The 26,375-nt window shown below is 39.3% G+C and overlaps 1 protein-coding gene across 6 annotated transcripts in view; it reads right to left on the minus strand.

Moving 5' to 3' along the window:
• HTT (huntingtin) overlaps positions 1–26,375 on the minus strand; it is a 183,395-nt gene that overhangs the window by 133,953 nt on the left and 23,067 nt on the right. For 5 of the 6 annotated variants that reach the window (XR_007356510.2, XR_007356512.2, XM_048849033.2 and 2 more), the window contains exons 8-16: positions 22,521–22,699; positions 21,750–21,954; positions 20,728–20,775; positions 14,669–14,749; positions 13,092–13,450; positions 7,041–7,164; positions 6,668–6,786; positions 5,315–5,426; positions 1,747–1,887 (exon numbers count right to left, since the gene is read on the minus strand). Coding sequence is in view for 4 of the 6 variants with exons in the window: in XM_048849033.2 (XP_048704990.2) it covers positions 1,747–1,887; positions 5,315–5,426; positions 6,668–6,786; positions 7,041–7,164; positions 13,092–13,450; positions 14,669–14,749; positions 20,728–20,775; positions 21,750–21,954; positions 22,521–22,699 (1,368 nt within the window). In the remaining 2 variants the exon portion in view is untranslated. The remainder of the gene's footprint in view (positions 1–1,746; positions 1,888–5,314; positions 5,427–6,667; positions 6,787–7,040; positions 7,165–13,091; positions 13,451–14,668; positions 14,750–20,727; positions 20,776–21,749; positions 21,955–22,520; positions 22,700–26,375) is intronic. The other variant, XM_048849034.2, reaches the window with a different exon arrangement.

Here is a 26,375-nt window from a genome sequence, read left to right on the forward strand (position 1 = left end):
CCCACAGGGGGTTAACCAACCCAAGAAGGAGGAGGAGGACAAAGACTAAGGAGGAGGAACAGCTCTCCACTGCCCAAAAAACTGGGCAGTAAAGTTAAAATAGAAGGAATAAGGGAGGCAGCAAAAAAAACCCACTGCTGCTGCAGAGACAGACTATCTGGTGACCAGACCACACAGCACCAGAACAGTGACCATCCTCCATGAGCTACAGATAGAGGAGCGCAGCCCAGATACCCAGACAGTGAGAGACAGTAGGCTGCAGAAACTAACTTTTCAAAAAATAGAAATACCACAATTATGATCACCTAGTCTGACCTTCTGCATAACACCGGCCATAGAATTTCACCCAACTCCTGCATCAAACCCCTGACTTCTGGCTGGCTAGAGTATCTTTTTTAGAAAGACATCCTACCATGGTTTAAAACTTGAAGTGGAGCAGAATCCACGACGTCCCTAAGTAAGTCATTCCACTGATTAATTATACCCTTAAAAATCTGTATCCTATATTCTGTCTGAATTTGTGTAGTCTCAACTTTCAGCCATTGGATCTGGTTATTCTTTTGTCTCCCAGATTAAAGAGTCCAAAATCATCATCAGAAATCTTTTCCCCATGTATCAGAGTAACAGCCGTGTTAGTCTGTATTTGCAAAAAGAAAAGGAGTACTTGTGGCACCTTAGAGACTAACCAATTTATTTGAGCATGAGCTTTTGTAGCTCACGAAAGCTCATGCTCAAATAAATTGGTTAGTCTCTAAGGTGCCACAAGTACTCCTTTTCTTTTCCCCATGTAGGTACTTAGATTATGATCAAGTCACCTAACCCTTAAACTCCTCTTTGATAAACTAAATAGACTGAGCTTAAAGTCTTTCATTATAAGGCACATTTTCCAGATCTCTCATATTTCCTGTAGGTCTTTTCTGATCCCTTTCTAATTTTTCAGCATCCTTTCTTAAATTGTAGATAGCATTTTAAGTAACGGTCTCATTAACGCCACATACAGAGGTAATACCATTTGATATTTACATTTATACATCAAAGGATAGCATCAGCCCTCTTAGCCACTGCATCTTACTGGGAGCTCATTTTAAACTGATTATCAACTAAGTCCCCTAACTTCTTTACAGAGTCACTATTTTTGCAGGATAGTCTCCCATCCTAAGTCTGATCTATATTCTTTGTTCCTAGACATATAATTTTGCACTGGGTATAGTAATGGTGAGATCTAAACACTAAGGCTTGGTCGACACTTAGAAAAATTAAAACCTGTTAAAAACCCTAGAACATTTGTAGAATACACTGCATCCACACAGACGCACCAAATGGTTTACAAACAGTTGAGAAAGGGGCTAATCATTTAGAACAGATTACCGTTAGCATATTCAAATCTGATTAAACTAATTGGTTTAGTGCCAGCATAGCTGAGGACAAGCAGAGATGATTTAATTAGTTCTCCTGCTACTGTCCCATAGTGCACTGGTACTGCTGCAAATTCTCGGTGTTCATCGCTTCTCATAGTTAAGTTGGGAAATGTGGGCATTGTAACTGAAATAGTCTAAGACAGTAGTAGTGTGCACAGAGTAATACTTAAACTGATGTGACGTGGCTAGTATACGTGTACTGAGTGAGCTCTGTGTACCCTAAAGAACTGAACTGGTTTAGACAAGGATTCAATTATGTATTAAAAAGTCAACAAGTTAAAATGTTTCGCAAAAAAGAGTAGGGAACTATAATGTAACCTCAACATACCATACTCTTCTCCCATGGTTTCAAGAGGTGTCTTATACAGTTTGCTGAAGAAAGATTCAGGATGAAGGGCAACAGCTGCTCCAACACAGCTTACTGCCAACGCTTTTACACTGACCCTCACATCCCTATCAGGAACTAAAGCTGTAAAAAAGAAAAAAAAATGTTGAACGTAAGTAACTACTTTTAATTATTAAAGAGAAAAATTAATATCCTGTTACAACTTAACCTGGACAAATACTACTGACGAGGTATTAATGCAGACCCAATAATTGCATCTAATTATTAGCATCATTTATACAGTACTTCCTTCCTAAAAAATTTCCAATTGCTAAACATTAGCTTTCTCCGTTCACTGAGAATGTGGGAGATGCATTAGCAGTGCACAATATTAGATAGTTCAGGACAGGAAAGAATATATCAACTGATAGTGTGACACGCTTATCTAAGTTTCAAAACTACAGCTATCCCCACTGCAGAAGCAGACAAAATCCATGTAAAAAGAAGGAATGGGCATACTGCGCCAGAAAGCATTTTTGAAAATAGCTCCCTGACATTTTATTGCAGCAAGGTGCGTTCCAAAGGCAAAATAATTGCTGTTTCAAAATACAGTATTCTAGATTATCTAAACTGTGTTAATTTGTACAGGAAATTAAGAAACCCATAAGAATTTTTATTAAAGGCATAAAAATGAAAGAATGTCTGCTTGTCACCCAAGCCTGTAATCTGGGCACCATCTCTCTTTAGGTGCTCCCATCCAATCTATACCTAAATACTGCTGATTCTTTCTGCACAACTTCTCTCAAATATGGCCTCTCTTATCCAGCCAAGCAACTAAAACACTAGTCAAAGCTCTCATCTCGTCTCTCGCCTTGACAAATGCAAGCTTTCCCCACTCATATCCATTCAGAACGCTGCTGCAAAGATCATTTTCCTAGACTGTTCGCTTTGACCTGGTCACCCCTCTTTGAATCCCGTCATTAGCTCTCTTCTCCATCTCCTCAAACAAACTGTTTTAATTCACTTTCAAGGCCTTCCACTATCAATATACACACTACCTATCATCTCTCACTTGCTATCGAGCTGTCGATGCTCACTTTCAATCAGCTCATGATGCCAGCCTGTGCTGTTCACGTGTTAAATTTTCAAACAAGCACTGCTGTGCTTTCTCCCATGCTGCCCTACACACTTGGGAGTTCCTTCCCATAAGCATCTGCAAAGCTTTCTCATTACCCACCTCAAAACTCTCCTTTGCCGTGAAAACTTGACCAAAAAACCAAAAAAACAAAATAAATTTGACAATGGTTAGGTTTGTTACCAGGGACCACTACATGTCATGCTGATAAATTATATCTCAACTTTTCCTGGTACTTCCATGTCTGTCTGTATCCATCTGGTATCTCTTGTCATATACTTGGTCTGTAAGGTCATTGGGGCAGGGACCGCCATTTTGTTCTGAGTTAGTACAGCACCCGAACACATTGAAGTCCTCGTCCATGACTAGGGCTCCTAAGTGCTATGGTAATGTAAATAGTAATAATAGTAAGCAAATGTGGGTGAGGAAAGATTCCTTTTGCCTTTGTTAGTATTCTTACATTCTGAGGTCAAGCGGACAAGAGCTCAAGAATGAGGAAAAACAAATCAGTCACTCAGGTCTAACACAGCCACATCCAATTGAAACTGTAAGGAGAATTTCCACTGTGCAGAAATTATTTACCCAAATTGGAATGTGACTGGGACAGTGAGGTTGAGAAACTCTCCTACCCTTGCAGAAGTGCTATGGAGGTTTTACTATCCACAAATGATCAGGAATTGTGTGCGCTACATCTCATCTGAAAGAGGGCACCTCTAAAAACATCCCTCATATAATGCTGGGGTATTGGTTTAGGTTCTGACAGAGAGCAGAGTGGTACTAGTGATTATTAATAAGGCTAAGATTTTATCACAGATACTTTTAGTAAAAATCACAGACAGGTCACGTGCAATAAAGAAAAATTCATGGAAGCCTGTGACCTGTCCCTGACTTTTACTAAAAATATCCATGATAAAATGAGAAGGGGTGGGCAGATGCCAGGTGGCTGGAAGCTCCAGGCCCCTACACCACCACCTGCAGCTGGGAGCTGCAGGGTTCCCTCTACCCCCACAGTGGTGGGGAGTCACTGGGGTCCCCCTATGATCAGCGGCAGAAGCCGCCAGGGAGCCGCAGGGGTCCCCCATTCTGCTGCTGGTGTCCTGCATGCCGCCGCTGGCAGCCGGGGAGCTGCAGGGAATGTTCCCTGCCTGCGGCAGCTGGGAGCTTGGGGGCACCGCTGCCCTAGGTGGCAGGGGACCTCACAGCTCCCTGTTGTTGTGAGAGGCTGCTGGACCCTGCAGCTCCCAGCCGCCAGGGCTGAAGTCACAGAGGTCTTCGGAAGTCACAGATTCTGTGACTTCCATGACTAAATCGTAGCCTTAATCGTTAATGTTTATAGACACAACTAGATTATAAGCTTTTCAGGACAGGAGCTAGGTCTTATTTCTGGGAGTCCCATAGGATGCTCAAGAACAAAATGAAAATAAGGTACCCCTCATGAACCAGTTCCTCCCAGGCAGAGCATAGGAGGAAGGTCTGGGTTTTGTTTTTTTTAAGTACAAAGATATGGAAATCAAGAGCCTGGGAAATAGTACTTAGATTTGCCAAAGACAGTGTGTGACTTTGGGTGAATCACTTCAGCCTCATATCACTCTTTTGATGTAAGTATGCTGATTTCACAGATGCATAAACCAGTTGTTTATTTCTAGAGTGCTTTGATATCTTGTGAGGAGAGTTGCTATAAATTATAAACACCACCTCCTAGAACAACAGAACAACCTAGGTTTTCCTTGAAGACTTCCCCTTCCAGTCTCCACACTAAGCTTATAAGAGAACTTATGAGAACACAGCTGACAGTAGTATAGCAAGTAACAAAGGTGGGGGGAGGAGGGTGGCTTCACTGATAGCAGGCAGTTCCACTCCTGCTGATGGCTCTGGTACAAGACAGAAAAATCCATTTCCTTCGCCTATGCAACAGCAGTCTAAGCAAGCTCCACCTCCTTGTTTCTAGTTGCTTTTACTAGTATCCCAGGCTTAACTATGCTATATAAAATCTAGACACCTATGTAAACCACTAGTAAAATGGAGGAGCACCTGGCATCATCATCATCATCATGTGACCTGCCAGCTCCCCACTGATTACAATTCAAGAATTGCAGTCTTAAGGAGGAGTTACAACAAGTTATCTGGTTATTTTACCATTTAAAACATCCTTTAAAATACTTTTTTTTTTTAACGTAATATTTGACTAGCAAGTTTACAGTAATATAATAATTTTACCAGGAACGAGCAGGTCAAAACTAGGTTCAGCAATTATGAAATAGGCTAGAAATCCTTTCAAAGCTCTTTACAAGCTGCTGTCATACTTTAAAGTCCTGTCATGAAAAAACAATACACTCAGCCGATGAAGAGCTGTCAAACAACTAGATGAAGTGATCACACTTTGTTTTGTATATTGAGGCAGACAGTAAGCCATCACTGTTTTTGAGAGCAACTTACCACCTTTCTCCCCAGTAAGTAGAAAAGAAGCAGATAGGAGACGAACACAGTGAACCAGAGGAGCAGAATTTCCATCTGTGTAGTGACCTATATCTCCCTTTATTCTGGAAGGCTGTTACAAAAAGCAAATCACAGATTTTATGTATGCTTTTAAGATTACGTTTAAATTAAAAAAATCATAAAAGGGAACACAATTTAGAAACATTAAGTAATAAACAAGGATCCTATAAATCTATTTGCCATGGAAAAAACACAGAATTTGCATTTTTACAGAGATTCTTTAATTTATATTTTTTGAAAAAAATAGAATCATGTACAGTAGCATAATCGGGGAAATGGGCAGGGCTTGGGCTGCCAGCTTAAAAATTGTGACTATATCCATTAAACATTGTGTTCAACTGACACCTATTTATATTACGGCTATGGAAATTAAAGTTCAGCCTTTTATTTTAAACGTGGAAAAACATGGATTTTATGGGAGGCAGGGGTTTAATCAGAGAATTTTGGTTTTTTTATCACGAAAAACTAGGATCCCTGGTAATAAATCAGAGGCACATTAAATACATCTTCTATGAGAATACCCTAAAACCAAATATTTTTGCAAAGATGCCACCACCAGCACTAGAATTGTTCTTATTTCACAATGAAAACTATAATATGACAGTTCTGGTAGATTGTTATTTATCTAGACTTGCTGTTTGATAAAAGACTGTCTAGGAGACTCCTTCGACTACAAAGTTATGCTTTCTGGAAACAGAATATGGAAACCCAGCTCAAGATTAACTTCCTTCTGGAAGCTGCCAAATTTGTTTTATCATCTTAAACTGTATGACCAAGCATCTAGCATACTTTTTCAGTATTGGGGATTAATTTTTTTTTCCATATAAAACTCATTGCATTCAACTTGAACTCCTTGGAAGTTCTTCGTTGTATATGTTCATCGCAGATGGTGGTCAGCTCAATGATATTTGAGCATCTCCTCTTTGCTACTCTTCATGCACACAGCAAGGGGGAATTCTTTTTCTCTCTACAGTTTTAACACCCTTAATTGCATGACTCGTCTATTTATGTTTGCCTAATAGTATACCATCTTTTGTATAAGTAAGTTGTCAAGATAGTGTATTTATGTGATCTAGGAAGTTTTAATTACAAATTGGAAAGTTGATGACTGAAATGCACTTTTTTTAAGCTGGGACATACACTGTAAAGTATACCAACTATTGTACATATTACCAAATTATCTGCTTATAATGCAGAATTCCACTCGTTCTGTTTCATGTATGCTTGTTTTGAAAATTTAACAAACACACACCTAACTTAAAAACCCACCTCGAGTGAGAGAATGTGTCTTACCTTATTTTCATGATCACCAGATTCTACTGCTTCTTCTTTTGCCATGAATCTATCTACACTGCTGTCAGAAGGCTGCCTGCTATGGCCCGTGTTTTTCAATAAGCGTGGGTGCTGAAGGGCTTCAGAAAAAAAGCAATACATAGCACATTTAAGATGTAAATTAACATAAATGCAAATCACAGACTTTTAACTGAAGTTTATTGCCAAACAGTTAAAACTTGAACAAGTAAAATATGAAAATTCATCTTATACTTTTATCAGAATGTTCTTATATTTGTTTCTGGTACACATAAAACAGGTAATCAGTCCTGCTGGAAATCAGATGAAAGATGCTACTATTTTTGTAGTTGATTTTTCCTATTTATCAACATACCAAGGGAAGAATTTCTGAAAGGATCTGAGGATTCATCATGGAGAACATTTGCAGCTTCATCTTCCTCATCTTGCAGCTGTCCAATCTGCATTCCAGAATACTGGCTTTCAGTACCCTCTAAAACCTAAGATAAACAAGACGTGGACTTTTAGAGTAGACTAACTTTGAGTGCACAAGTCAGAGCACAAGCATGCAATGTTAGTAATTCAGAACTAGTTCCAAGCCAAAGTCAGTCTGATGCATGTTAGCATGAGCGTGCAGCTACGAGCTAGCCCCACACTTCTCAGATTCCTCATTTTTTCAAGATGCAATTGTGATCTCGATAGCTCACAGGCCTGATTTAGATTGGACCCTGCCTCTGTAGTACTGCTTGGGCCTTTCTCATTGGTGTGACGCAAACTGACCCTCCATCCCAGCTGTTATCAACCTCCACCACCCCCTTTTAAGGCCTCAACTTGACCTGAACAGTCCAGCTGCCAAACCCTCCAATGACCTCAGATGTAATATGTGGGTAATGGAAATCTAGCAGTGATCCCACTGGGCACCACAAAACATAGCCTGGACATCTTCAAGACATTCTCATTTTATCCCTTCATTCTAACTCAAATTCCAATGGAAATGAGTTTTTTTTAAAAAATCCAACCCCTGACACTAATGTTATGGACCTGCTGCTTATTTAATTAAACGTAAAGAGACCACCACCAAAAAGGTAGCAAAACAACATTTCACAGCTATACTATCAGAAGGCAACTGTTAATTTCCTAGCTGCAAAATGCCATGTAAATCATTAAAGTGAAAGATAGCAATTAAGCTGTCAAGAAATTTTAGCTGCTTAGACTATGATATGCAAATAAATACACAAACAGTATGCTGATTGAGTCAGTTACCTTTAACATTCCTATCATGCACTGGCCAGGACACGACTATGGACAGTCTCTTGTCTTTAATTTATGAAAGTCTAAGATCCAACCATATAATTATGGAACAAATCTTTATCATTTAATAATATTTCTCTTTAAAATATTAAAAGGACCTGAAAAGGTCCTCTTCTGCATACAGCAAATCCCAGACTTACAAAAATTAAATAAGCATGCAGAAAGACGCAGTGACACCTCAACTCCCATTCCAACAACAAACTAGCTAGAAACACCCTTCACTGTTTTTATGACATCAATCCTCTATACAATGCAAATAAAAAGCAGCCTATAAATTAAAAAAAAAAAAAAACAGTTAAGTCGGAAAGCATTTAAAATATCTTTCAAAATACCAAATTAAAATGACATATCTTCAAGAGAAGAAGAGATAGCATTCTTGGATTTCATAATGGCAGGAAGCTGCACAAACAAAAACAGGCAGAAAAAGCCCACAGCCCAAAGGATAACAAATTTAACACAAAAAAGGCAAGCCTGGCACACCTGATCATATAGGATATAACCACTTTCAGAATTTTCACTCTACTTATTTGGATTTCAAAATCCTATTGTGTATATGTTTAGTTTAACTTCTCTCCTTACTTGTCTAAACCTATAAGAGATTTAGATTTATACACTAATACTCTGCTTTATTATTGCCATGGTTAAAAATTGGTTAAAAATAAACAAATACAAAATATTATATAATAAAATAATACAAATAGACAAAGATTAAAATATTTTAAAGGCCAAATCATTACATTAATGTGTGTTTAAAATAAATATTTTTGAACAGTAATTGTGAAGCAGTTTCTCTTTTGCTTACCTGCCAAAACTTAAGTTCAGTGTTCCACATTACCCGGGGGAAAGCTTATGACAATGTCGGAAGTACGATTTTAGATAACTGTGTTTTGATTAGCTGTTGCAGAGAAGATTCCAAACCCTGAACTCAGGTTTTGGCAGATAAATAAAAACTCTTTCAAACACTGGTTTTTAAAATGCATTTGTATTTTACACTATGGTTTTACAATAAAAGTGACTAGAAATGGCATTGTAGGGTTCCATAATGACTGAACATGATTTCCAAAGCAAATGGAAACCGCAATAAGATTCACCAGGACAAATTCTAACTTCAGTTACATTTGTTGCAATACCATCATCAAATTCTGTTCTGAATGAATTTACATGTACTGAATTAAAGATCTGAATATTAAGCAATTTGTTTGCTTCATAAAAATTCCAGTTAATTTTTCATGCAATTTTAATAAAGCTTAATAATTGTTATAATGATCATTTGCAAGACTGAATGTGATCTGCAACTATAAGCTCTTCACTCTCAATTGCCCATTTAATTAAAGGTCATTTTCACTGGGTTTGAATTGGAGCTGCTTAGTTATGATTTGTAGTTCAAGCATTTTAATGCACACATCAGCTATTTACCCAAGTATTTATGATTGCATCTAAAATGGTTAACTCTTAACCTGTTTGCTAAATACCAGGTGACCTCTGGGTATTTCCAAGTTCATTGTTTAAATAATTATCAACTTACAGTACAAGATGCCTTTCAGAGGCAATTTATGTATGTATTAAGCATCACTAAACCTCACTGAAGATGGTATGTACTGGATTTCCCAAGCAGGTACAGCAACTCCTCACTTAACGTCGTCCCGGTTAACATTGTTTCGTTGTTACATTGCTGATCAATTAGGGAACATGCTCGTTTAAAGTTGTGCAATGCTCCCTTATAAAGTTGTTTGGCAGCCACCTGCTTTGTCCACTACTTGCAGAAAGAGCAGCCAGCTGAAGGTAGTTGGTGGGGGCTTGGAAACAGGGTGGACCCCCCATCAGCTCCCTGCTCCCCTAAGTTCCCTGTGCAGCAGCCTATCAATTGCCAGGCAATTCAGCCATCCCTCCGGCACAGTGTGTGTGCTGCTCCTATCCTCTGCCTTGGAGCTGTTCCCAGGAGCCTCCTGCTTGCTGAGGGGGGGAGGGGGGGGGCGCAGGAGGGAGAGCGAGGGGAGAAGGGTGCTAATGTCAGGGTGTCCCTCTCCTCCCCCCCACTCCTTTACCCCATCTCCGGGGGGGGGGAGAGGAGAGAGAACAGGGCTCAGGATGGAGGGAGCTTGCTGGCAGCAGCAGCTGTCTCAACCTGCTGGTCTTCTTAAAAAGACAGTGTACTTAGAAAGGGGTCAGCATTCTTAAAGGGGCAATGCTAGTCTCTATCTCTCACACACACACACACACACACACAGAAGGTATGTGTGTCTCTCCATCTCTTTCTGACATGCTGTCTCCCCTCCTTCCATTCAGGCTGCCTTGTAGATTGTGAGGCTACATTAACAACAATGCGTTAACCCTTGAGGGCTCAGCCAGTGCTAGATCACCCTGGGAAATATCCCATCCTCTAATTTCACCTCCTCAACCAAGCTTCACAATCAATCATTGCTGCATACAGTATTAAATTGTTTAAAACTTATACCGTGTATATGTGTGTGTCTGTATATGTACACATAAAAAATATTTTATACACACACACACAAATATATATATGTGTGTGTGTACACATGTAAAATATAGTCTCTTGTCTGGCAAAAAAAATGTCCCTGGAACCTAACCCCCCCATTTACATTAATTCTTATGGGGAAATTGGATTTGCTTAACATCATTTCACTTAAAATAACATTTTTCAGGAACATAACTACAATATTAAGCAAGCAGTTACTGTACCAAGAAAATATGAAAGCCTTCGATAATTTTAGATTGCAACTCATGTTGAAAAGAACTATGTACAACCTTGTGTGTCCAAACTTAACTGTTCATTTCCAGAGTTCACAATCCCAGTACATTAGAGCAATGGTTATGTGCTAAGCGAGCATACTAAACACTGAAAGGAGGAAATAAAAGATATGTAAGTGTTAAAAACTGCCAGTGAATGACGTATTTGTAAACTGTGATCATCCAGCTCAGCAAATTGGTACTTCTCCGTTAAAGCGGAATCTTGGGCTTTACGATTTAAACTTTATTTAATTACTTATGGATATCTTGTATTCTTCATCGCTTGAAGTTGTAAATCAAGACTGGGTATCTTTCTAAAAACTATGCTATAGCTCAAACAGAAATTACAGGCTTGATGCAGAAAGTACTCGGTGAGAGTCTATGGCCTGTGTGATGCAGAAGGTCAGACTATGATCCTAATTGTCCTTTCTGGTCTTAATATTTATGAATTTAAAAAAGCTTAAGACTCCAGTCTTTATGATTGCAAAGATAACTGTCAAAATCTGAACAAGTCTAAACCAATGCAGTTATATTAGCCCAAACATGCAGACAGCCTGAAGCAACAGCTTTAAGGGAAGTGGGAACTCTCCAATTCTTCTGAATATAGTGTTCACTCTGAAGCTTGAGGATGACCACTTAAACATCAACAATGTTAACTATCTCACTACTAGGAGCTTCCAAGAAAGGAGAGGGTCAATCCTATTACCGAGATCTGTACTATCTACTGTGAACACCAGGTCATTTTTGCATCATGAGCATTTAAGTGCTGGTCAGAGTTTGAGAAAATATTACCATTCCTCTCCTGCACAGTCTGACCCCACTTTTGTGCAAGAGTACCTGTTTGCCATACTTGTAAAATAACCATTTTTAAAAATAACTCAATAGGTCATTTATTCTTCCCAACTTATCTTATCTTATCTGTTCCTCTGAAACCTATCTTCAATAAGTTCACAGAGCTGCTTTTAGGTCAAGCACTGACAACACATTTGGAAGACTGAATTGAGGGTTGATATGCTACATATCTGCATTTGATTGTGTCGTTTGCCAAATCCATTGAAAAAAACTTTTTTTAAAACAAAAACCAAAAAAAGCATTAGTGTCTTTTGAACTGTTCTTTTTCAACGACATGACATCTTCACCAAAAAGAGACGGGCATGCTGAAATATCTGTAGAGTACACTACTGAATAAATGCTTGAAGCAAGCATAAAAGCATCAATATGTGGTATATATGAAGTTATGCAATGTTCAAACGATATACACCTCTACCCCAATATAACACGAATTTGGATATAATGCGGTAAAGCAGTGCTCTGGGGGGTGGGGCTGCGCACTCCAGCGGATCAGCATGTCAGCGTGTCTGGCTCCGACATGCTGCTCTGAGCAGTGTGTTAAGAGTGCAGGGCCGGGGCCAAGGGGTTGGATAAGGGGCAGAGGGTCTCGGGGGACGGTCAGGGGACAGGGAGCAAGCGGGGGTTGGATAGTTCAGAAGTTCTGGGGGCGGGGCGGTCAGGGGCATTGAATAGGGCGTGGGAATCCCGGGGGGCCTGTCATGGGTCGGGGGTGTGGATAGGGGTTAGGGCAGTCAGGGGACAGGAAGCGGGGGGGGGGGGTTTGATGGGTCTGGGGTTCTAACGGGTCAGGGGGCGGGAAGTGACTATGAATAACAAAAATGCTCGAGGCCAAAGCAAGTTTGATATAATGCAGTTTCACCTATAACGAGGTAAGATTTTTTGGCTCCCGAGGACCGTTATATTGGGATAGAGGTGTAACAGAAATTCCAAGAGGGTATAACAAGAGGTATTAAAACAATTTCCAAGGGAGAAAGCACAGGCAATAAGCCACAGAATATGAAACATGAAAGCATGAGGTTGAAACACTCAGACTTGAGGGGTATTATCTATTATTCCAAATGGAAGGTTCACCCTTTAACACTTTCACTAGCCCTTTTAAACTGAAGGTTTACAATTTAGTTAGTTTTAAGGGTTAACATACTATTAAAAAAGAAGCATGTAATATTTAGAAAGTTTCTCATGAAAACCCATTAATATTTTCATTCTTTTAGTGAGAAGAGTAATTTTATAGTGTGTTTAATACTTAGAGATCAAGTTTAAAGCCTTGTGTTCAAACACATTTTATAAACAGCAATTCATTTTTTAAAGCTGCAGTGAAAGTGTTAAAATGAGGTCAAGCTCTCAGTTAAAGCTATGAGCTGCTGACCTTTTCAGTGCTATTAACTGAGGACGGAAAAGCAGAAGATGAATAAGTAGATGTGTCCAAGACTGGGCCCTCCATGGAGGAGCTCTGAGATATGTCGGGCCCCTCAGTAGAAGACTGGGATACCCGCTCTGCCCGTTGCACACTTACAATTTCAGAACTGTCCGAAGGGGTCACAGCTGAATCTGGACCTTCTGTGGTAGTCTGAGAGCTATCACTAACTGGTGAAGAAGCCTGCGTGCCATCATTCATGTCCATAGTGGGGTCTGACTGGACAGTGCTGATTTGGCTGGAGCTCCGACTAAGCATGTCATCCTCTTCCCCTTCAGTAGTTGTGCTGGCCAAATCACAACTGGTCACGTCTACAGAGTCTGATTGCAAAGTATGTTGTGAACGTGGCTGCTCAGTGATGATGTCATGTCCTGTGGGATCAGCTGCAGAACTTGATCCAGCTGTTGATACTCCTGATGAAGAAGCTAATTCACTGGTTATCTCACTCTTCATAGAGGCTGAAACAAAAAGCAATTAGTGATCCAAAGTCATCTATCAAGAAAATATTATCTGTATACACTTTAAGGAAAAGATTAGAACACCAAAGAAAAATAAAATAATCAAATTCAGTTTTGCATCCCGATATAAAACTGGATTAAGGGAAAAGATTTAGAAGGAAGCAGTGAATGAAGCAATAAAATATTGCTCGGGAGATAAATGCCTGTAAGCCATTTAGGTATAGTACAGCCTTTTTAACTTTTCATTGCTTCTTCTATGAAGGCTGTATAACCAGCACCTCAAGGTCCATATTTAGTCCTTTTGGATTTGAACACTGCAGTCCAAGAACCATCTTTTTTAACTCTGGGTTAAAGATGCCAGAAGCAGGGTTTTAAAGTTCAGGAAGAAAATATATGCAAATTTGGACATGAGTCTGAGTTTCTGAACAGTACGCATCTTCTATTTTAAACAAAATATTATTTGTTCATCTTCTGTTACGATGATTGCTAACAGCACTTTAAAAACAACATTTTAAAATAACAGCAAGAAACTGTTGCAAAAAACTAGAATGAGGAAGATGAGAAGGTAGGCAGATATTTTAAAGGGAAATTGTGTGATAAAAACACCTTGTGAAAGCTTATTTACTTACTGTCACAAGAAACACAAAGATTACCAAGACAGAAAGATGATAAAAAAATTCTATAGATTTCAATTTGTTTACTTAGTGTATTTCACAGCACACTGTGTATAGGCAGTCTTTTTCTCATTTTCAGGTATTTCAACACAACAATAATGAATAGAAACATTTTGTTAAAATAGGAAAAATATAATTGTAAAGAGAAAGATTGGCAGGACTACTCAGGAACGTGTAGTACTTAAAACTACTTTCAACTCTTTTTAGATTTTAAATTCATTTTTATCCCTTTAAATTAAGTTTTGAAATAATGATTCTTTTAAAAACATGATGCCACATTAAACACCTTTTATGTTGTTTCCCCTTTAATCCTCAACTATGTAAATTCCATAATCACAGTTGAATTAAATTTTTAACAATCTCCACACTTCATAAACCAACAAAGGATAAATCGTAAAGGTAAAGGTGATGGTAAAATATAACTGTATGTAGCGTTGGGCTATTCCATTTTTAGTCGATCATATTTTAAGAACAGACACTTATTTGCTATTCAAGGTGAACAGATTATAGAAAGGCAGAAGTGCTAAAAAGAATGCAGTCCTACCTGCAAAAGTTGCAGTGCTGACTTCTGACCGCGTTTCAGGGTCATCCTCTAAGCCTTCTTCTTCGCCGAAAAGTATTTTACCTGATAAATGATGCAGCAATGGAATTTTTAAGTTCGCTAAAAATGCTATCCTATGCCCTGGAAACAGTCTAAATTCTTTTTTTTTAAAAAAGAGACAAGGTAGGTTAGGTAATATTATTGGACCAACTTCTGTTGGCAAGAGAGACAAGCTTTCAAGCTACACAAAGCTCTTCTTCAGGGCTGGGAAACGTACTCAAGAGTATCACAGAGCTAAACAATCTGTTCCATCTTGTATTTAGGTGTGACACTCTTGAGTACATTTCCCAGACCTGAAGAAGAGCTCCGTTTAAGTTCAAAAGCTTCTCTCTCATCAACAGAAGTTGATCCAATTAAAGATATTACCTCACTCACCTTGTTGAATGTCCCGGAACCAACACGGCTACAACACTGCACACATGAAAAGTGTCTGATGTAAAATTTCTACCCTTTTTGAAGTAAATTATCTATCATTGCACTGAAAAAATATCCAAGTTATTATAAAATAATGAATATTGGGAAAATGAATAAGAGAAAGAGCAGACAGCATCTTACTATGTAGTCAGGAGAGAAGTGGACAATGACAAAAGGACAAAACAAAAGCTGATTATTTTGTGACAGTTTGGGGATCTGTTTATGTGAACTTATGAATTCCAGTCTTTTATGAATTCCCTGTATGTTTAAACCCTTACTGATAGCTTTCATTGTATCCCTGCATCAATCCTCTTGTTTTAAAGGGAGAAGGTCTGGGTGTCTCCCCTGAATAGAGCAGACATTAAGGACCATGAGCATTGCAATAACCTTGCCTTATCAGGGTATTAAATTCTACCAGCCACAAATGTTTGGCTTGCAAATGTCTCTTATCCCCAGTAACAAAGACTGAGGGTTGGAGACAGCAGGCCATAAAGAATTACAGAGTGGAAATACTCCAAGGAAAGGACAGGAAGAGTACTGGATTCTGTTGTTAAAAGGGAAACTCTCTAACAAGGAGGTAGCATATCAAAACTAGAAGACAAGACTGGGCAGGAGTAGAAGGGCTGGAGAATTCTGGACTTGCTGGAAGACGTTGATTAAGACCCGAAGGGCTCTCAGAAGGGCTGAGAAAAAGGAGGAGGGTTTCACATGCAGGTGTTTGATATTTTTTCATAGATCTGTATATCCCGTATGCTTTGTCTATGGCCAGGTTTACACTACAGACTTTTGCCAGCATAGCTCTGTCAGTCAGGGGTGTAAAGAGGTGTGATCCCCGACTGACAGCTGTCTCACCAAAAGCCTCTCATGTAGATGCAGTTATTCCAGTAAAAGCACAGTTTTGCTGGCACAACTTGCATCCACACTAAGAGCCTTCTGCCAGCATACACGTACCAATATAGATATACCAGCAAAGCAGTCAAAATATAGACCTGGCCAAGGAAGTGTGTGTGGTTTAGAAGTGTGTTTGCAAAGTCTGTGTGTTACTGGTTTTAATTGTCACAAAATCCCCAAAGGGTGAAACAGTAATCCAGAGTACCCACGAGGATGGAGCTCTGAAGAAGGCATGCATGAGCTCCTGGTGAGACTTGGGATGTCCACACTAGTCTTGGGATCGAGGCGAGTTCAGCTGCTGGGCTCCACATCCCGAGAAGGGGTACCAGCATTGCAGTCTGCACCCCAGGAGTGAGCCTGAAAGGCCAGAGCAAGTCCATGGCTGGATGCTGCTCACACTCAGTAAATTCAAAAGCATGTGGGGGATGCAAAGTCTGAGTTTAATAAAGCAGCCTAATAAATCCCATAATGGGGTGCTCAACCAGGGCTTTTAAAAAAAAGTGTGTATAGGTTACATAAAGATGCAAAACCCCACCTAATGCAATAAGATAAAACATTTAAAAAGATCCAGGAAACAAAAGAGTTATTGTGATAATGGTATTAGCAGCTTATGTGACACATACTATACAGTAAACTAAACTACATATTTAGAAAGACTAACCAGTAATCCAAAATGTGTGGCAGAGAATTCTGTTTTGCATTTCCAATTTTGTTTTCTTTTATGATGCAGCCACAAGGCTGCATCAACACAGACATTTGCATTTAACATTCTTGATTTTGTATTTTTCATGTGAAGAAAAAAAATGAAACACAGCTCTGATAATACAGAGTTGCAGAATTGTCTTTATGCAGAGCACTATAAGGAAAAATGTAGTTGTGGCATTATGGAATTGTGCAATTCTACAGTACTCAGGAAAAATAATGCAAAAAAAAAGACAACTAAAAAAATCTATTCTACAACAAATGTTTAGGCTTCTCTTTTTTATTTTTTACGCTGTAAAAGCATAAGAACATATTTTTTTAAAATAATTAAGTGATATAAGTTACAGGTAGTTTAAATCATGCTGAAAATGGTTGAGTATACTTAAGGTCATACTTTGTTCTGAACCTCAAGCATAGAAGACTCAGTATGTGATCATTAAAGGTGACCAACAAAGGGAAAATAAGTGGGTTTTTGCCCTTTTTATTTCTCCTTGATGGATAAAGGAATGGTAATTTTTGGCTTGGTTTTTACAACTGAAATGTAAAGTCTTGAATTCTCCACTCCGCTAGCAAAAAATGGAATAGTGGGATGATCTCAAAACAGATAAGTGAAGACCGAACTACCAAGAGAGTGGGTTTTTCTGGAAAAAAAAATTTTACAATCCAAAAATTGTAACACTTATTTAATTCAAACCTGGACAAACTAGGAAAATAAACACTTTCCTGGAAAGATTCAACACTTTCTCCTCATTCAAATCCTTCCTAAAAACCACTACTTCTCTGATACTACAAGTAGCATGCTACTAATTTGCCCACTGCTCCAAGCTTCCTCGCATTTTTTATAATCCACATATTCTGGATTTTCAAGGTCCTCAGGACAGACGCTGTACTTTGTGTGCAGGCCAGTCACACTATCAATGATAAATCATACATACACGCACCTATACCCATGAAGAGATGAGAAAACTCCTACTAGAATTTCCTCCACCAAAACTAGGGAAGACGATATTTCATTTTACAATCTTTCATGCATTTAGACATTTTAAAGAAACCAAAAAGAACAGTTTTCAGTTTCCCAAGAAGGTAACCTTTAAGATTAAGTGCAAAGTAGGTTATGAACAAAAGCTGATGTCAACTTTAGCTCTGTTCAGGACCCTTTGTATAATATGATTATGTGGCCATGTAAATGACCAGATAATTGCCCTTTTGTTTTTAAGATGCTGTACAGTTGTGGTCCAATATGTAAGCATTCATTTAGAAAATATGTCTTTCAGTCTTATGGTTGACAAGACAGCCTTCAAAATATAGCCCAAACATGAACCAAAGCTAAAACCAGATTCTTGGTGCTATTGCTTCAGGGTGAGTACAGGATATTACAGAGTGCTGGGAGTGGAATCAAATGCTGCTGTGTTTCTGCCTCCCTTTCCTCACCTCTCCACCCACTGACCCATGGGGAGCATATTAGAAGTCCAATAGCCCCACTCCCAGCAGAAAGAGAAGAACCCCAATGCTCTATATGCCAGTAAATGGCAAAATTTGAAATCCACTTCAATGCAACTATCTACTTCTGCTAACTTTTAAAGTCTTCTCTAAAAGAGGAATGCATCTTTGAAATTCATAGGAAGAACTGGGATAATTACACTGAATATGCTATTCATTTATACTGAAAAATGCAGGAATAAACATGAAGTATGGGATTAAAACATGCATAAGTAAAGAAATTCAGTTAGGATACTACAATAACCGTAGTTCAACCCTTGGCTTGTTTAGCCTAACCAAAAGAAGGCTTAGGGGAGATATTATCTCTCTCTATATACATCAGAGAAGGAGAGGAGTTATTTAAGTTAAGCCTCAATGTGGACACAAGAACAAATGACCATCAACAAGATTAGGCTCGAAATTATGTGAAGGTTCCTAACCAACAGAGGAGTGAAGTTCTGGAACAGCCTTCCAAGGGAAACAGTGGGGGCAAAAAACCTAACTGGCTTCAAGAATGAGCTTGATAAGCTTATGGAGGGGAAGGTGTGATGGGACTGCCTATAATGGCATGCGGCCCATTGGCAACTGCCAGTAGCAAAACTCTCCAGTGGCTGGAGACGGGACACTAGATGGGGAGAGCTCTGAGTTACTACAGAGAATTCTCTCTCAGGTATCTGCCTGGTTGATCTTGCCCACGTGCTCAGGGTCTGACTGCCATATTTGCAGTCAGGAAGGAATTTCCCCCTGGGACAGACTGGCAGAAACCCTGGGGGGTTTTGCTTTCCTCTGCAGTATGGGGGCATGGGTCATTTGCAGGTTTAAACTATGGTAAATGGTGAATTCTCTGTAAATTGAAGTCTTTAAGCATGATTTGAGGACTTTAGTAACTCAGCTAGAGGTCAGGGATCTATTTCAGGAGTGGGTGGCTAAGGTTCTGATGTCCTGCACATTGCAGGCCCCAGACTAGATGATCACAATGGTCCCTTCAGACCTCAAAATTTGCCACATGCAACTACATGTAAACTACAATATCAGCTCTCATTTCACGATCATCTAACAGGCAGGACCATGACATTAAGCAATGATACAAGCTGTGAAAACGTGTTTTATCAAATGAGGATTATATTCATTCATTAATTGTAGAGAGTTTAATGTTTCTGAATTTAACGACTGTTTAATCTATAATTATTAGTAACGTATAAACGTATTTTATTAAAGACCTACTGCTATATTCAAAACATTTAAACCAAACATGAAAAACAAAGATTATACCTTTATTAGTATATAGTGCAACGTGGTGTTCACTTATTTTGTTGCATAGTAAACTGGCTTCCAGATTCATATAGAAATAGGTTCTACTTTATCAACACGATCTCTTCCTTTATCTTTCCTAAAAAGAGTCTTATATAGACCTATCGCTGTAGCTCGCAAACATCCACCTCATTCAGCAATATCAGAGTTTAATCACATTAAGCTACTTTCTTATCACACTGAGGTCAAGGCTAGTTTATTTTTTATTTATTTTCAAACACACAAAATCACCAATTAGAGGGGGAAAAGAGCATATTTGGAACAATGTAAATTAGGTGCTGTAGAGGTCCTAATTGCTGTAGAGGCAACACATGCTTGTTGAATCCCCATTCTACTTCTAAACTGTTAATCCAAATAAAGGTATTTTTCTCCCTTATACTGCCTTCTCTACCCCAAATCCTATACTGGAATTCACTAGCACAGACCCCTGTTCCCACACAGAATGCCACGGAAGCCAATGGGATTTTGCACAGGCACAGCAGGAGTCAGAACTAGTGAATCCTGACCTAGGGTGGGGTTTATAATGGCTCCATTCCTGCTATCGAGCTTCTTTAGAAAGCTACACAAGTATGACTAAACATGAAGTACGTTATTATGGTCAAACCGTGCACAGAATGTTTAAGGATGAGAGCTCAAACTAAGATTTTGACAAACCTCAGTGACAGAGAAAAAAATCAAAATGATAGTGGCATTTTAAGTCATAAGTGAGCAGTGTTAGTCATCACAGGACAGACAAATCAGATCAGACCACAAGTGGCATTTTAAAACATGCAAGACATACACATGCATTAGTGAAGGAATGAAACAGTGAGAAAGATCAAAAAGCATAATTTTCCAATTTGTCTCTTAACTGTTGTGTTTGTTTCATTACAGGTCAAATATTGTTGTAAAAAAAGGTAACCGGGCCCTGTTCAGAGATTAATTTTTAGAAATGGTGCTGAAAAAGTGAAAGCTGCATCAGTAATGATCAGGATAATTCTGTCAGCAAAGCAAAGAAAAAAATAGTAATAACGTTTCTGCTTTTTGAATTACTTCACTGTATCTTGGTTGTAATGTCAAACTCTGACAAAAATTAGATTTATACTCTTCAATCCCAGTTGCAAAGAGGAACGCATTAGTGAATGGAAATCAAAATTTAGCAAGACAATCAAGTGAAAAATCAGAAAATAATGTGATTAAGCAATTGTGATTCTGAAGATAGTCACCTTTTAGTTTTCTTGACAGAACAGGGCTGCACGAAGACCCCCCTCTAGCTGCAAATCACAAAGTAACAAAATCAGGGAAAAGAACAGAGCTGCTAAAATTAAGAAGGAATTCTAACAGCCTCATAAGGCCATTAGACAAAGATTAGAAATTAAATAGAAAAATGTGTTTCCTTTAAGGTTTCAATCCTTGTCAGGTAGAGCAGCTCTAAAATGTTGTGCTCAGACACTTCTTTGCACTCTGGGGGGGGAAGGGGAGAACTCAACTGAAGTTTTTCACTTTTAAAAATATACTATTCATTTACCATTGCAGCGTCGTGGTCTTTTTTTGCCTGGCTGCTGAATTACTATCTATTAGCAACAAACTTGTAAATCAGAGCGATTGGAATATTCATTCTTCCGTCTAATATAAAAAAATGAGTTCACCATAAAAGTGAAGTTTTTTTAAAAAATCCAATAGGAAAAGAAGATTTTCATTTCAGAAATTTAAAGAGTTAAGACAATATTTTATTTATAAGAACATGTACGTCATAGACAAGAGCATCAAAACCTAAAGAAAATTATAGACAAGCTTAATAGTTACACTGAGAATTTATGATCATTGTTGGTCATAAACTAGACAATTGGCAATGAGCTTTCATAGTTAATGTACATTTTTATTAGATCAGCTTTCCACGCACCACTGCCTGATCAAAAGATTGGTAAGAAGGGTATTAATTTTCTCATAAAGTTATCAATTAGAATGGTGGTCTTACAACTTTTGGTTAAACGAAAGGAGATACAAGTACAAAACATAAGACTGTACTAAGATATTTATATTAAGAATATTGTCCCAAACTCCAATCTTTTCCAATTTCCTCTATATGCATAAAGAATCTGCACACTGGCTTCTGAAAAAGCCTGACATTTCCACACACAGGTTTTAAACACACATTTTTTTAAATCATTTTGGCTAACTAAGGAATTTAAAGAGCCTGCAAAGTGTGTGCTGATCTCTCAGCTAAAACGCCAAAAATATTGCTTACCTAGAAGCTCCACTATGCTTCCACTGCGGCTTCTGCTGACAGACTCGTCTTTGGATACACTGACCTGTGTAATGCCTCCTGAAGTGGTCAGGGCATGAAGAAGATCAGGCGGTGGCGTTCTAAAAAGTTGCTGTAATAGTTCTAAAGCTCCAGTCACAACATTGTGGTCCTGGTGCTGAGTGTAATGCAAAGTCAATTCATAGACCTATAAATCAAAGAATCCTTAGCAGTAAATATTTATAACTATCTCCTTTTCTAAATAGGCTTATACCACCCTTGCAGCCACAGGTTCTAAGCAACTTTCAGTAGTGCACTAAGTGACGTGACTAACATCTGTCACATGCAGTTTGTTTTCTCTCATCCTCTCCCCACAGAGAAAACTCTGTGTGCAGTGTGTTTTGTTTTGGTAGGATTTTTATTTTTAAAAAGGTACACACTGCTATATTAGAGAAGGCAAGTCAAATAAGTGTGCTTTGCACTTGAAGCGGAAGGTGGCAAGGTTTGTGATGGTCCTTTGCTCCTGCAGGACTACTAATCCATAATATTGCCATTGCACTTTGCTTTGCAGTGATATTTATATTTTGCCAGTCACTGGGCAAACATATAATCAAATAATGAATAATACTGACAAAAAGTGAACTCTGAACCCCTCCCAACTCAGAACTAAAATAGTTAACAAATATGAGAAATCCATTATACTGTACATTACAAGGATTTTTGCTGGTTCACAAGCCAATTAGTACTTTGAAAGAGTTACCATTCAACTCTCACCTGTATAAGTTGATCTGGAGAAGGTGAAATCTCTGTTTCTTTTCGTGTTACACCAAAACTGCCTTTCAGGCTGGTATCCTTTACTTGCTGCTGCAGTAATGGCATTAGATACCTTAGTGTGAGCAGTACTCCAAGAATTAAAAGAGTAGGGTGTTCATCTTCCACAGGAACCAACAAACCTGCAAACAAGTTATCATGACTCTTGTCTTACTGGTAGTACAAGTACTATGCATTAACTCAAGACATCATCATCAGTTCTTTTACTTACCCCCAAAAAATACTATGGCAGAAGTGTCACTAAAAAAGCAAGAGTAGTAGAGAACTAAAAAGGTTTACTAACCTGCTCTGTAATTGTTCTTCAAGATGTGTTGCACATGTCCATTCCACTTCAGGAATGTGTGCACCCGAGTCAGAGATGTTTCCCTTGGCGGTACCAACTGGGGCAGCACAGGCAGCATCTGCTGTCTTCTGCTGCTGCACCATGGTACAAAAGTCGGAGTCGTACCAGACCCCACTCAGTTTCTTAGCACCAGATTCCATACAGAGGAAGGAGAGCAGACCATGGAATGGACATGTGCAACATCTTTAAGAACAACTGTTACAGAAAAGGTATTTTTCTTCAAGTGATTGCACATGTCCATTCCACTTCAGGTGAATCACAAGCAGTTCAAACTGGGAGGTGGGATTCGGAGTCTACTTGAACAAGGACTGAAGAGCTATTTGTTCAAACTTGCTACATCTCTGGAAAGCTAAGATACTTCTACTGCTACTTATGCTGTATGTACCAATGACCAAGCTGCAGCTCTACAAAATGTCTGCAATGGGTATTTGAGCCCCCGCCCCTTCCCCACAAAAAAAGCTGTGGTAGCTGCCTGACCTCTTGCAGAGCTACCACCCTGGCAAAGAGAGGTATATTGGCAATTTCATAGCATAGACGTATGCAGGAAAAAATCGTGGATGAAATCTTCTGCGTCAAGATTGAAAGGCTTTTCATCCTATCTGCAACTATGATGAACAGCTGGGATGACAACATAAAAGATCTAGTCCTGTCCACATAAAAGGCCAATGGCCCTTCTAATATCCAAGGTATGGAGCCTCGCTTCATCCTTATGAACACTGGTAATTATATGCCCTGGCTGAGGTGGAATTCTGATACTACCTTAGTCAGGAATTTGAGGTGCAGACACAAATGTATAAAAAAAATACATAAGGAGGGTCAGCTCCCAACACTCATAACTCCACCACCCTTCTCGCTGAGGTAATAGCTATCAAAAATGCTACTTTCTTAGAGAGATGCAGCGAAGAGCAGGCAGCAACCAGTTCAAAGGGCAATCCCATCACCCTTTCTCGCACCAGATTTAAGACCCAGAGAGGGAAGGGATCTATGACATGGGGATATAACCTGTCCAGACCCTTTAAGAATCTGACATCGGACCAGAAAATATGAAGCAGCTCACATTTGGAGGGTAGAAAGCAGAGACAGCTGCCAGGTAAACCCTGATGGAACTAACTGATAGGCCTCGTTTTCGGTGAACAACTAATCCAAAATACGTTGGAGAGAGCCTAGGATTAGTCTGTATTTGCAAAAAGAAAAGGAGTGCTTGTGGCACCTTAGAGACTAACCAATTTATCTGAGATGAAGTGAGCTGTAGCTCACGAAAGCTTATGCTCAAATAAATTGGTTAGTCTCTAAGGTGCCACAAGTACTCCTTTTCTTTTTCCTAGGATTAGTGAAACACCTGTCTGTTTTGACCATAAGGAGAATCATTTTCACTTTAACAGGTAAGTATATCTAGTGGGTAGCTTTCTGATATTCCGGAGAATTTTTTGTTCATTTCCTTGAACACTCTGCTTCCTAAGGCATTAAACATGGAGCATCCAGGCCATGAGATGAAGAGCAGCCAGGTTGGGATGTAGCAGGTCGCAGTCTTGGGAGATCAGGTACAGTTCTGGAGGTAGTGTCAAAGGAGCCCTGCCAAGAGACTCAGCAAACTGGAGAAACAACACTGGTGTGGCCACACCAGGGCTATCAGGATCATACAAGCATGATCCTGCTTGAGCAACACCCTGGGAAGGAGCGGAATGGAAGGTTAGGCATACATCACATTGCCGTTCCAAGACAGTAGGAAAGCATCTATCAGAGATCCCTGACTGTGCGCTGCCCTGGAACAAAAGACCTACTACATTCTGTTAGGAAGAATAGCAAATAGGTCTATGTGAGAGATCCCCCCAGGTTTGAAAAATTAATCTCACCACATTCAGCTTGAGAGTCTGCTTGTGATCTCTGTTGAACAATCTGCTTACTGAACTCCCAGGAGGCTTTGAGATGTACTGCATTGGCAATACAAAACTCAGATACAACGCCTCTTCACAGAGACAATCTGATCTGAACCCTCCCTGCCCATTCATATAGAATATTGCCACAACGTTGTCCATGAGGACTTGTAGATTCTCTCCCTTCATCTGAAGGAGTAAAGATCAATAAACCAGATGAATACCCCACAACTCCTTCATGTTTATGTGGAAGGTCAAATCTTGTTGAGAACACACAGCTTGAGTTGGTAGTGTGGTAGGTGAGCTCCACAACCTAGAGAGGAAGTATCTGTAAGCAGAGTCAATATGGGTAAAGGAAATTCCCATTACGTACGTTGGCCAGATCCATCTACCACCAGTCCAAGGCGGCTAGTACTTGAATCAGCACGTCCAACGAGTGATGGAGGAGTAAACCAACTTGAACCAGGCCTGCAACTTTTTGAGACAAAGTCTGGCATGCCGAATCACATACACGCAAGAGGCCATGTGTCCCAGTAGTCTGAAGCAATTTCTTACTGTTGTAAGTGGATGGAATTTCAGATCTATGGAAATGTTTAACATTGTCCGGAATCTGGCTTCAGGCAGAAATGCTCTGGCAACTATAGAAGTCAGAATCCCCCCTATAAATTCTGTTCTCTGCGCTGGGGAGAGTACTGACTTGTCCCCATTGATCAACAGACCAGAACACTGAAAAGGGACAGATCCAGGATAGAATGACTTCTGCTTGGAGCTTGACCAGACCTCATATCAGCCAATCGTCCAGGGACGGAAATATTTGCATCCGTGTTTTAATTAGGAATGCAGCTACGGCCACCATGTATTTTGCATACACGCCCACTGAAGGATAGGACCACAAACTGATAATGGGTGTTGCTGACCAGAAATCTTGGGAATCTTCTATGGCTCTGATGTATAGCGACATGAAAATATGCATCCTTCATGTCGAGAGCAGTGTACCAGTTGCCTGGATCCTCGGAGGGGATGACAGAGGCCAAATGTTGCAAGTCTAGGAGGGGTCTGAGATCTCCTTTTCTCTTTGGAATCAGAACGTAATATGAACAGAAACCCTTCACTTGGTGGAAAGGGTGAACCTCTTCTATAGCTCCCAAATGGAGAAGAGATCTAGGAACGATCCCAGAACGACCCTTCCCAATGCCCCAATTGCATGCTCCCCTTCTTTGACTATTATCTTTCAACTTTAGAGAATAGTCACTTGACACCTGCACTGGGCAGTGTCCATCTTGCCCAGCCTAAACATTGAAATAATCATAACATTGATTTGATTTCAGTTTTTTCTAACTCTTGATAAAAGTTTAAAAATACAACTATTTCATTGCCAAGTCTTATTCTTTTAGCAATAAATCCACATGCTTATTCCATTAACAGAACTAGAATTAGAAGGACATTTTCATAGTTAACAGACTAATGAAACTGTTGATCCTCCAAGCACACTGGAAGTTCTGATTTACTGGATTATTCCAACTTTTCTTTTTTCATTATATACATGTTTTAAGTAGCAATGCTGTCTCATTTTATTTTGCG

The sequence above is a fragment of the Caretta caretta genome, chromosome 4 (assembly GCF_965140235.1).
Source record: "Caretta caretta isolate rCarCar2 chromosome 4, rCarCar1.hap1, whole genome shotgun sequence".
In the NCBI taxonomy this organism is placed as follows: Eukaryota; Metazoa; Chordata; order Testudines; family Cheloniidae; genus Caretta; species Caretta caretta.